General features: G+C 41.2%; 2 protein-coding genes across 2 annotated transcripts in view; one reads left to right on the forward strand and one right to left on the reverse strand.

The window, feature by feature from the left end:
* LOC128741810 (deoxynucleotidyltransferase terminal-interacting protein 2) overlaps positions 1–12,520 on the forward strand; it is a 483,164-nt gene that overhangs the window by 424,803 nt on the left and 45,841 nt on the right. The window lies entirely within an intron of this gene.
* Positions 1–12,520, reverse strand: part of LOC128741806 (uncharacterized) — an 84,843-nt gene that overhangs the window by 43,750 nt on the left and 28,573 nt on the right. Inside the window, exon 2 of the mRNA XM_053837864.1 lies at positions 10,196–10,768. Coding sequence (XP_053693839.1) covers positions 10,196–10,501 — 306 coding nt within the window. The 5' untranslated portion in view covers positions 10,502–10,768. The remainder of the gene's footprint in view (positions 1–10,195; positions 10,769–12,520) is intronic.

Raw genomic sequence — 12,520 nt, forward strand, 5'->3', positions numbered from 1 at the left:
TCTGTCTGTCTGTCTGTCTGTCTGTCTGTCTGTCTGTCTGTCTGTCTGTCTGTCTGTCTGTCTGTCTGTCTGTCTGTCTGTCTGTCTGTCTGTCTGTCTGTCTGTCTGTCTGTCTGTCTGTCTGTCTGTCTGTCTGTCTGTCTGTCTGTCTGTCTGTCTGTCTGTCTGTCTGTCTGTCTGTCTGTCTGTCTGTCTGTCTGTCTGTCTGTCTGTCTGTCTGTCTGTCTGTCTGTCTGTCTGTCTGTCTGTCTGTCTGTCTGTCTGTCTGTCTGTCTGTCTGTCTGTCTGTCTGTCTGTCTGTCTGTCTGTCTGTCTGTCTGTCTGTCTGTCTGTCTGTCTGTCTGTCTGTCTGTCTGTCTGTCTGTCTGTCTGTCTGTCTGTCTGTCTGTCTGTCTGTCTGTCTGTCTGTCTGTCTGTCTGTCTGTCTGTCTGTCTGTCTGTCTGTCTGTCTGTCTGTCTGTCTGTCTGTCTGTCTGTCTGTCTGTCTGTCTGTCTGTCTGTCTGTCTGTCTGTCTGTCTGTCTGTCTGTCTGTCTGTCTGTCTGTCTGTCTGTCTGTCTGTCTGTCTGTCTGTCTGTCTGTCTGTCTGTCTGTCTGTCTGTCTGTCTGTCTGTCTGTCTGTCTGTCTGTCTGTCTGTCTGTCTGTCTGTCTGTCTGTCTGTCTGTCTGTCTGTCTGTCTGTCTGTCTGTCTGTCTGTCTGTCTGTCTGTCTGTCTGTCTGTCTGTCTGTCTGTCTGTCTGTCTGTCTGTCTGTCTGTCTGTCTGTCTGTCTGTCTGTCTGTCTGTCTGTCTGTCTGTCTGTCTGTCTGTCTGTCTGTCTGTCTGTCTGTCTGTCTGTCTGTCTGTCTGTCTGTCTGTCTGTCTGTCTGTCTGTCTGTCTGTCTGTCTGTCTGTCTGTCTGTCTGTCTGTCTGTCTGTCTGTCTGTCTGTCTGTCTGTCTGTCTGTCTGTCTGTCTGTCTGTCTGTCTGTCTGTCTGTCTGTCTGTCTGTCTGTCTGTCTGTCTGTCTGTCTGTCTGTCTGTCTGTCTGTCTGTCTGTCTGTCTGTCTGTCTGTCTGTCTGTCTGTCTGTCTGTCTGTCTGTCTGTCTGTCTGTCTGTCTGTCTGTCTGTCTGTCTGTCTGTCTGTCTGTCTGTCTGTCTGTCTGTCTGTCTGTCTGTCTGTCTGTCTGTCTGTCTGTCTGTCTGTCTGTCTGTCTGTCTGTCTGTCTGTCTGTCTGTCTGTCTGTCTGTCTGTCTGTCTGTCTGTCTGTCTGTCTGTCTGTCTGTCTGTCTGTCTGTCTGTCTGTCTGTCTGTCTGTCTGTCTGTCTGTCTGTCTGTCTGTCTGTCTGTCTGTCTGTCTGTCTGTCTGTCTGTCTGTCTGTCTGTCTGTCTGTCTGTCTGTCTGTCTGTCTGTCTGTCTGTCTGTCTGTCTGTCTGTCTGTCTGTCTGTCTGTCTGTCTGTCTGTCTGTCTGTCTGTCTGTCTGTCTGTCTGTCTGTCTGTCTGTCTGTCTGTCTGTCTGTCTGTCTGTCTGTCTGTCTGTCTGTCTGTCTGTCTGTCTGTCTGTCTGTCTGTCTGTCTGTCTGTCTGTCTGTCTGTCTGTCTGTCTGTCTGTCTGTCTGTCTGTCTGTCTGTCTGTCTGTCTGTCTGTCTGTCTGTCTGTCTGTCTGTCTGTCTGTCTGTCTGTCTGTCTGTCTGTCTGTCTGTCTGTCTGTCTGTCTGTCTGTCTGTCTGTCTGTCTGTCTGTCTGTCTGTCTGTCTGTCTGTCTGTCTGTCTGTCTGTCTGTCTGTCTGTCTGTCTGTCTGTCTGTCTGTCTGTCTGTCTGTCTGTCTGTCTGTCTGTCTGTCTGTCTGTCTGTCTGTCTGTCTGTCTGTCTGTCTGTCTGTCTGTCTGTCTGTCTGTCTGTCTGTCTGTCTGTCTGTCTGTCTGTCTGTCTGTCTGTCTGTCTGTCTGTCTGTCTGTCTGTCTGTCTGTCTGTCTGTCTGTCTGTCTGTCTGTCTGTCTGTCTGTCTGTCTGTCTGTCTGTCTGTCTGTCTGTCTGTCTGTCTGTCTGTCTGTCTGTCTGTCTGTCTGTCTGTCTGTCTGTCTGTCTGTCTGTCTGTCTGTCTGTCTGTCTGTCTGTCTGTCTGTCTGTCTGTCTGTCTGTCTGTCTGTCTGTCTGTCTGTCTGTCTGTCTGTCTGTCTGTCTGTCTGTCTGTCTGTCTGTCTGTCTGTCTGTCTGTCTGTCTGTCCGTATGTTCCTTATAGAATCGAAAACTACTGAACCAATCGGCATGAAAATATGCATGTAGAGGTTTTTTGGGGCCAGGAAAGGTTTTAGTGATGGTTAGAAACCCCTCCCCCCACTAAGAGGGGGGCTCCCATACAAATGAAACACAAATTTCTGCATAACTCGACAACTAATCAAGCAAATAGAACAAAATTTGACATGTAAGTGGTTTTGGACGCAAGATTTTTTTCTATGGGTGTTTTCGGTGACAAGAATTTATTCTATGGTAAATTGAGACCCCTCCCCTCTTTATAAGGGGAATTATAACTCTTCTCCTCTTTAAAAGGGGGGGCTTCCATACAAATTTCCTCATAACTCGAGAACTAATCAAGCAAATGGAACCAAATTTGACACGTGGGTGTTTTTGGAGACAAAAATTTTTTCTATGATGAACTGAGACCCCTCCTCACTTTAGGAGGGGGGGCTCCTATACAAATGAAATACAAATTTCCTCATAACTCGAGAGCTAATCAAGCAAATGAAACCAAATTTGGCATGTGAAAGTTTTTGAGAGCAAGAATATTTTCTATGGTTAATTAGGACCCCTCCCAACTTTAAGTGGGGGGGCTCCTATACAAACGAAATACAAATTTCCTCATAACTCGAGAGCTAATCAAGCAAATGGAACCAAATTTGGCACGTGGGTGTTTTTGGAGACAAAAATTTTTTCTATAATGAATTCGGACCCCTACCCACTTTAGGAGGGGGGGCTCCTATACAAATGAAATTCAAATTTCCTCATAACTCGAGTACTAATCAAGCAAATAGAACCAAATTTGGCATGTGGAGGTTTCTGGAGGCAAAAATATTTTCTATGGTGAATTAGGACCCCTTCCAACTTTAAGAGGGGGGGCTCTCATACAAACGAAATACAAATTTCCTCATAACTCTAGAACTAATCAAGCAAATGGAACCAAATTTATCATGTGGGTGTTTTTGTAGGCAAGAATATTTTCTATGGTATATTTTCTATGGATTTCCTCACTTTAAGAGGGGGGGGGGCTCCTATACAAATGAAAAACAAATTTCCTCATAACTCGAGAACTAATCAAGCAAATGGAACCAAATTTGACATGTAAGTGGTTTTGGACGCAAGATTTTTTTCTATGGTGAATTGAGACCCCTCTCTTCTTTAGAAAGCGAGTTATGGCCCATCTCCCCTTTAAGAGGGTGGGCTTCCATACAAATGAAATGCAAATTTCCTCTTATCTCGAGAACTAATCTATCAAATGGAACCAAATTTGGCATGTGGGAGTTTTAGATGGCAGAAATTTTTTCTATGGTGAATTACGACCCCTTCCCCTTTTAAGAGGGGAGCTCCCATACAAATGAAATTCAAATTTCCTTATAACTTGAGAACTAATCAAGCAAATGGAACCAAATTTGGCATGTGGGAGATTTTGGAGTCTTGAATTTATTTTACGATAGTTAGAGACCTCTCACCCCTGTGGTAGGGGGATATGGACTCTCATACAAATAAAACAGAAATTTTTGCGAAACTCAAAAACTAATCGAACTCGAGAAATTCGAGACTCTTCCATAAAACATTAGTCAATACAAGACCACAAAAACTATCTATAGTAACACTAGATCATTCATGACGAGACGGTCGCGAGTGTTGCCGGTGACCCGCCGTCGGAAGCGCCGCCCACTGGGGGGCTTGCAAAACTCGAGATTGTGACAAAGATCATCCGAGATTCATGATTTATGTACAACACAGGTTAATTTGTGGCAATACGAAGTTTGTCGGGTCAGCTAGTATACATATAAAAATGGATTTCTGTCTGTCTGTCTGTCGGGATGTTCCTTATAGAATCAAAACCTCCTGAACCAATCGGCGTGAAAATTTGCATGTAGAGGTTTTTGGGGCCAGGAAAGGTTTTAGTGATGGTTAGAGACCCCTCCCCCCACTAAGAGGGGGGGCTCCCATACAAATGAAACACAAATTTCTGCATAACTCGAGAACTAATCAAGCAAATAGAACAAAATTTTGCATATGGGTGTTTTTGGTGACTGGAATTTATTCTATGGTAAATTGAGATCTCTCCCCTCTTTAGAAGGGGAATTATGACTTTTCTCCCCTTTAAGAGGGAGGGGCTTCTATACAAATGAAATACAAATTTCCTCATAACTCGAGAACTAATCAAGCAAATGGAACAAAATTTGGCATGTGAAAGTTTTCGAGGGCAAGAATATTTTCTATGGTGAATTAGGACCTCTCCCCACATTAAGAGGGGGGGCTCCCATACAAATGAAATACAAATTTTCTTATAACTTGAGTACTAATCAAGCAAATGGAACCAAAGTTGGCATGTTGGGCTTTTAGGGGCAGAAATTTTTTCTATGATGAATTAAGACCCCTCCCCAGTTTAGGAAGGGGGGGCTCTCGTACAAATGAAATTCAAATTTCCTTATAACTTGAGAACTAATCAAGCAAATGGAACCAAATTTGGCGAATTTATTTAATGATAGTTAGAGACCTCTCACCCCTGTGGTAGGGGGATATGGACTCTCATACAAATAAAACAGAATTTTTTGCGAAACTCAAAAACTAATCGAACTCGAGAAATTTGAGACTCTTCCATAAAACATTAGTCAATAACAAGACCACAAAAACTATCTATAGTAACACTAGATCATTCAGGACGAGACGGCCGCGAGGGGGGTGGTTTTCTACTTTAGTGTGAGGGAAAATTGCAAATTTGTTTATTAAACTACCCATTTCTGGTAACTAATAAGCATTAACGTAAGCAGCAAATCAGCGTATCTGGCATTTTATGATGCACGTTGTTGTGTATTAGCTTTTTGACTGCACAGGTGTTGTAATTTGGCATCCAAAACTGTATTCAAATTCTTCGTGTCGATAATTAGCTATAAATTAGCATTGTCAGCATTATAAGAAGGTTATCAGTAAAGTAGCTGTATATTTTGCCAAAATAGCATTTAAGTAGCATTTAAGGCGACTTAAATGCTTATTGGCCTTCATTTGAATAGCATTGGTGATGCTTATTGGTTACCTGGGATGCTTTCATAGTTACGTCACTGCCAAAATGAATCATCTAAGGTTGAACTCCTTAGAAACTTGCAAAACTCGAGATTGTGACAAAGATCATCCGAGATTCATGATTTATGTACAACACAGGTTAATTTGTGGCAATACGAAGTTTGTCGGGTCAGCTAGTAATTTATATAAAACACACAGATCGTGAGCAATTACGCTGTAATGCATTATTGTAATGAGATGTAGTTGAATATGTCGCTGTATCCAATTCTTGCGAGACATAATTTAGGATTAACTATTGTTTAATAGCTCGAAAATACGATTATAATCTGTTTTTTTTTACCATGCCCAATTCGGTAGAGCTACTCATAAGAGATAGTTACGCTATAATAACCACAACACTTCATTGTTTCAATTCCAGTTGCAAATTTGCTTAATTATATCAAATTTGCCTTTCCATATTCAATTAACATCGTTTAGGTGTAACCAAAATGTGACCAAACTGTTTGTGCCGTCATAAGCTGTGCTAATGATCTTCTTTTTTGGGTGCCCTTGGTTTAGTCCTTTTCGGATTCATTTTAAAGCTTTACTGATATAAATATTATGTAATTGAACTGAAAATGTTCGGTAGTACATCTAAAAAATCTAAGACAGGAAGTTTTCTGCTGAAACACTTTATTTTTAATTTCTTACCCCGGGTGCTTTGAAGTGCCGACCTTATTTCGACGCATTTTTTAATGCCGTTTGTCAAATTAAACAACTAGTTTTCGGGTTTATTTTGATAATACAATCATTATGTTTACCTACTGCCAGAAAAACATATACTTTTACGAAAAGCCTGTGGCCACAATATCATTTATACAACGCAAATTGAAAATAACGCTCAAATTTAAAGTCCAATTTTGATGTTCTAAATACCAGTTATAAATAATCTATAATTTTAATGCATGCGTTTGAGTTGTATCTTTCATTTCTAGAAAGGTTCGGTTGGATAAAATGAGGTTGAAGAGAGTTAAGGGCTCCGTTCCCACTTACCCCGTATTCCCACTTGCCCCGGGGTACCTTATAGATAACGAAATTTACACTCAAAAAAATCGACACGTCGCATCCACGTGAATGTAAACTTCTGTACAGCAACTTACGTGAACTTCATGTACTAGTTATTGGGAAAATTGATAAAACTTACCGGGATCGCACGTAAACTGGTTAGTATGAGTGCGAGTTACCAACAATTCACGTGAATGTTACATGAAAAGTGTGATGGATGAGAATTACCTATGTTTTCACGTAAACTTGACGTGCTGATTTTTTTGAGTGTACTTCATGATCCTCCGTTGGCTTCGCATAGCACATCCATTCAGGCCATTTTTCTAATCGTTATTGCTGTTGGAATTGACTAGATAATGCGTACTGTTGCACAGTGGGACAAACTAAAAAACAGACAGACATCAGCTTTTGCGGAGAAACTTTAAGGGGAAACCGAAAGTGGCTCAAAGATGGCTGGATAAATGGCTACCGTTCGAAGCATGTATTGTTTTGCACCTTAAAAATGCACCTGTATTGGCAGAGCACGCTTTCGCCACGGAATCAGTGCTTCCAGTGCTGTTATAATTTCCTAAAACTTGTCATTCCATTTATCGATCTGCTATATATCAACAAACGCTCAGCAAAACATAATTGCTAATGGAAAATAAATTTAACGATCATTACGTGTTCATAAAAGCGACCAATGTATAATATGGAATTAGTTAATAGATATTTTGTTGCGCACATATTTCATTGTACTAGCAGTTTCCGAAAAAGCAGCAACACAGTATCAAACTTTCGTCACATCAATGAGCTTTTAAAGAGCTTTCAACTTTCGCCGCATCGGTAAGCTTAGAGTGATGTAAACAAACAAAACGCAAGCGCAGAAATCAAACACTGGCCTCCGATGCAAACGGATTAATTAAACATCCTAGTGATCCTACGCATTATTCAGTTGCTGCTGTTAGTCTTGATTGAATCGGAATGCCTTGATAAAGAAAACAAACCATATTTCGGGATGTTTGTAGCCGGTGCGATTGGCTGCGGATCAGGTGTGTTTATGTTTGCAAGCTTGACCAATACTAATGCAATATTCAAATAAACGTTTAGGTTTTTAACGAACACATGAGATGTACAGAACAGTGTTTGTCGCACTAACACAATAACGTTAGCCACTTTCGGTATCGCCTTAATCCGCAATAATGTCCTCACAAAAGTTTCTCAGTTCTTCAAATACTTTTATGTTATACAAAAAAAAATTACACTAGAATAGACAAATTAACTTTTTTATGTAAAGTCATAAAAAGGTAATGCTAAAAAGAAGTAGCAAAAGATGTTATTTAAGGAGTTTTTGTCGATGGAAGAATGTTTCTCTTTTAAGCAAAATATTATGCTTCAAATTAATGTATCCGCTTAACCTTTACATCCCCGACATCAAAAATGAAGGTACTTTCAGTTACACTTTTGGCTCTATCTTCACTGATTTTCAATCGATTTTTATGCGACTAGTCTTAAAAGAACCATATTAGATTGGCCTTTAATGCAAAAATATGCTGGTAAATTATGGTTCCATTTTCCCGGAGATATTCCAGATCGCGGCGGGATATTTTTTGACGTCATAAGTAGCAGATGAAATAAAACTAGAAATCTGCTTAATTGACTGCGTAAAAGTTATCCATTTTATTTGTAGTCACTAATAATAACTTTTACACTATCCTGTAGAGCGCTGGCTTACGCCCCACACTTCGGAACATCCGGCATCGGTTCTACCGGAACTCAAAAGTGGTCATTCGGAATCCTCTTTGAAAATATGGCAAATGGGGTATCAAATGACAGGATTTTTAGCAGGATTTTTTATAACTTAAAAAATTAAGGAAAAGGTGCGTTTAAGGTAATATGCATGTTATCCAATCTAATTCTTCTGCACTTAGCGTTCATGTCTACTGTGAAATATTGTCGACTACTAGAATGCCCTTTTCAGCTTGACTTTCCTTTGACGATTTATCTCCGTCAAGAGTATCCTTGTCCAACCAGTGCGCTCCAGCTTGGCCGTTGACTACAACGCAACACTAAACCTTTCTGACGGGGTTCGTAAAACTGAGAGCGAATCCTTGTGGAAATACGTTACCCATAGATGTCCTGTTTTGATGTGAGCTGCACTTGATTTTGAGCTGATGCATGCTCGTGGGTTTAATTCTGTGACGCCTCTTGGAGTGAGATCGAATATCTAGGGCATATGGACTTTCGTTAACTTTGTCATTTACCAAAGGATGCAAAGCATCATGAAATAATCATAGATTGCATTACTACACCATTCAGGCTAGGCAATCTATGTGTATTAACGCTGGCTTAATCTTTCCAACAAGATTTAACCCAGATATCCGCTCTCGTAATGCTCCGTACATGTGTTTCCGTCAAATAACTCAGAAGATAAAACTTCATTTGAGTTCAAAAACAAACATTGATTAATGGTTTATGCTTATATACAGATTAAAAATTACTTCTACATTTCTCTTTCTAATTTCTATGTTTTGCCTGAAAAAAAAACTTGCTCACATGGATATTTTCCACACCCCCTCCTCCCTTTCGTGGACAAGCGTGGACATTTTCATACCGTCCCCCCCCCACTCCCTCTAAATTGTCCACATGGTATATGGATGGCCCTTTATACTTTATAAAATATCCGTGTTTCTAATGCAACACCACTTCGTATCCGTATGCTTCGAAAATTTCTTAATTTCTCTCCTATTGGCACGTCAGCATTTTAATATTTCGGACCAATAAACTTTCATTTTCTTTCACAGGTCCAAAGCTTGAAATAAAAGAATCGTAACTCACAGACCGTCAATCAAGAACGACAGGACTGCAAGCGGTAATGTAAAATTGGAATGAAAAATTAAAGCTGATAAATCCAAAAATGTTTGAGTAAGAATAAATCTTGTCAAGATCGATTTAATCGATCTGATAGTAAATTGAAGCAGCCCACTCACTAGCATGACTCAAAAACAAACCTGTTTCTACTGTGGACCAAAAGTAAAATAAAACAAAACATTTTATTTCGTCCTTCGATTGGGCGTTAATCTAAAAATAGTCGCCCGTTTTATCCAGTTTAATTTTTTTCCAGCTTTCAATCTATCTCGCAACACTTCAGGTTGACATCAATATTTGTGTCTGACAAGCGACCAACTTTGAACGAACCGATTTCCGACACTTCACGTCGATCGGAGTCTAAGTAAGGCAGCGTCTACATGTCTGCTCATGGTCGATAGTATTAGACCTCAAAATAAAAAAGAAACAATTGAATTAAAATACGTGCTGCTCCACGAACCTTGAAATGTCATGTTTTCTTGCAATTTCCGTCCCATAATGAATGACCAGTAACCTTAGGGTAGCGTACCGTGCCACGACCCGCTCGGTCGGTGCTGTTGAAAATCTCTTGGTCATCGACACTGGCACTGGCCAACCGGCAGGCAGGCAGCGTGCCGTCGTAGAGTTTAACGAATTTCTAATTTCACACGCAGACATGATCGGCGACTTAAGATTAGATGCGCTCTTTATACACGCGCATTTTTGTGATACCTGCGTCGGTCGCCGTCGTCGCCGTCGTCGTCGTCGACGCGATGATAGCTTTTTTTATCCTCAGTGTTTATACACGTCGAACGGGCAGTCAACCGGTGAATCGGCCATCCGGTCGACCGACGCGACGGTGCTATAATGAGCAGACGATTTCTTTTAACCTAAGGCGTGTAATGTGCGGTATGAGCGATGGCACTTTTTAATTTCCAACCGGATGGGTGCTGGAATGAGTTGTATTTTTTTTCTTACATCTAGTAACAGTACTGTATCCTAAGCTGTTTTAACTTGAAGTCACTATAGTGAAACAAAAAGAACTGTAAACAGATGTATATGAGAATTCTTACCTTCACGTCAACGTCAGCCGGCGATAAGCTTTTACGATCGCTCGCACTGCTAAGGCTGGAAGAGCTGGTGGAACTGTTCCATTTCATGCTGGCTCCGTTTCCGCCACCGCCACTAGCGCTGCCAACTTCTTTTACTACTGGTGGGCTCTGATGCGGAACACCACTCGAACTCGCGCTGGCCGGCTTCATTGGCACAGAAGAATCCTGGTGCTTGGTGCTAATGCAGTTACTGCTGCTTCGACCGCAATTGCCATTGATGTAGCTAGTAAATGGCACAGTCTGTACGCTGCTGGACGCACTAAACATGGTTGTTCGTTGTTTCGTAAAGGACTATCGAAACGTAACCGCATTGCGTTTTGTTCGATTAAACACACTTTATATTCATATCACATTATATTGCAAAACTTTTGCTTTCGTTGTTTCGTCGTTTTTTTTCTTCTGTTGTTGTTGTAGGTTATTTATTGAACATTAACAGTGCAATTTTCTACACACACACACTCCACTTCATCACATTGCATACAGATATGGTAGAATTCTCATTGCTCATAGACGATCATAATAGTGACGCACAATCTGAAAGTGAACAGAGAAAAAAAGGAAATGAGCATAAATCAGTGGCCTTTCATTTTGTTATTAGACATTTTTCGTTTCCTTTCCGCGGGCACCCTAGCTAAATAGATGAGAGCCCCAAGGCGGCTGTTTTTTTCCTTTAAAGCCAATTATCTGGGCTCTCGTTAAAAATTATGTGCTCATATTTCAAAACCACACGCATATGTATCCACCTAGGGCAGGAAGGATTTTTTCCTAGTTCTGTGGAATTACTTCGATGTATCAAATAGAAAATGTAGAAAGAAAATTATGTAAAATTATTTCGAATATTTATTGCGTTATGCGTCCCTACTAGCAGGCTTGTTACAAAGTTGTTGTGGTAACCGAAATATGGCTAATTTTAGTCGTAATCCGGTTGCTTCAACTAAATGGACCTACAGTGTGCTACTAGGGGTATATTTTGGACACTTCCGCTGATGTCCAAAATATATACCCGTAATACTCTGACCAATAGATTAATCATCCTACTTGTTTTTGAAAAACTGTCCACCATGGAGGAGACTGAAGAACATCACACACTTTCATAAAGGTTTAGCTTTAAAGATTACCTTTTACCAGTCTACTGTGATTCATGTGAATACTGTGACGATTGTGAATCGTCGGTACAACGTGCTCACGCATCATATTTTCGTAGATTTCAGTGTAGCAACCGATACAGTTGAACGCGAACAGCTATGGCTATGGCAAATAATGCACGAGTACGGTTTTCCGGAAAAATTAACGCGGCTGAACAAAGCTACACTGGAGCGAGTGATGAGCTATATGCGTGTTTCGGGGGCACTCTCGAGTTCTTTCGAATCGCGCAGAGGGTTGTGGCAAGCGGATGGACTGTGACTTGTATGTTATTCAATATCGTTATTGAAGATTTGATCCGGCGAGCGGGCATCGACATTAGACGGACGGTCTTCAGCAAAAGTAGCCAACTCCGTAGCGGAGGCTAGGAGGATAGGGGTAGAAATCAATGCGTTGAAAACCAAATATATGGTAGGGAGAGGCTCCAGAGAAAGCAACGTTTGCCTCCCATGGACAGTGACTATTGACGGCGATGAATTGGAAGTGGTTGATGACTTCGTATAGCTGGGATCTCTGGACACCGCCGACAATAATTCGAGTAAGGAGATTCAACGACGCATTCAAGCTGGAAATCGAATCTACTTTTCCCTCCACAAGACGCTTCGATCAAGGAGCATACGCCGCCGCACGAAACTGACGATGTACAAACCGCTCATCAGACCGGTAGTCCTCTACGGACGGACTTGAGACAGTAACTTCGCTTACGGAAGACATACGTGCACTTGCCGTATTCAAACGAAAAGTGTTACGGACTATTTTTAGTGAAGTATGGATAGCGAAGAGTGGCGTAGGCGTATGAACCACGAGTTGCAGGCACTAGTAGGAGAGATTCCCATCGTACACCTAGCGAAAGTTGTAAGATACAATGGGCCGCCCATGTCGCAAGGATGCCGGACGACTCCCAGCTAGCACCAAGTCGTACATCAGTGCACGAAAATTATCGTAAATAGTTCTTTAAAAATTCGAAATTATAATTAAAGCTTAGCAAAGTCCACGCGGGAAGAGTCGCGCTTAATCGGATATTATCGTATATAACTACGTATATAGGAGAAATACGTATAATTATTCCTAATCACGTATATCGCCTCCAAAATAGCACGTATATGCCAATTTTGCACATCAATATAATTTATTAGAATGTAC

Source organism: Sabethes cyaneus, chromosome 3, assembly GCF_943734655.1.
Source record: "Sabethes cyaneus chromosome 3, idSabCyanKW18_F2, whole genome shotgun sequence".
In the NCBI taxonomy this organism is placed as follows: domain Eukaryota; kingdom Metazoa; phylum Arthropoda; class Insecta; order Diptera; family Culicidae; genus Sabethes; species Sabethes cyaneus.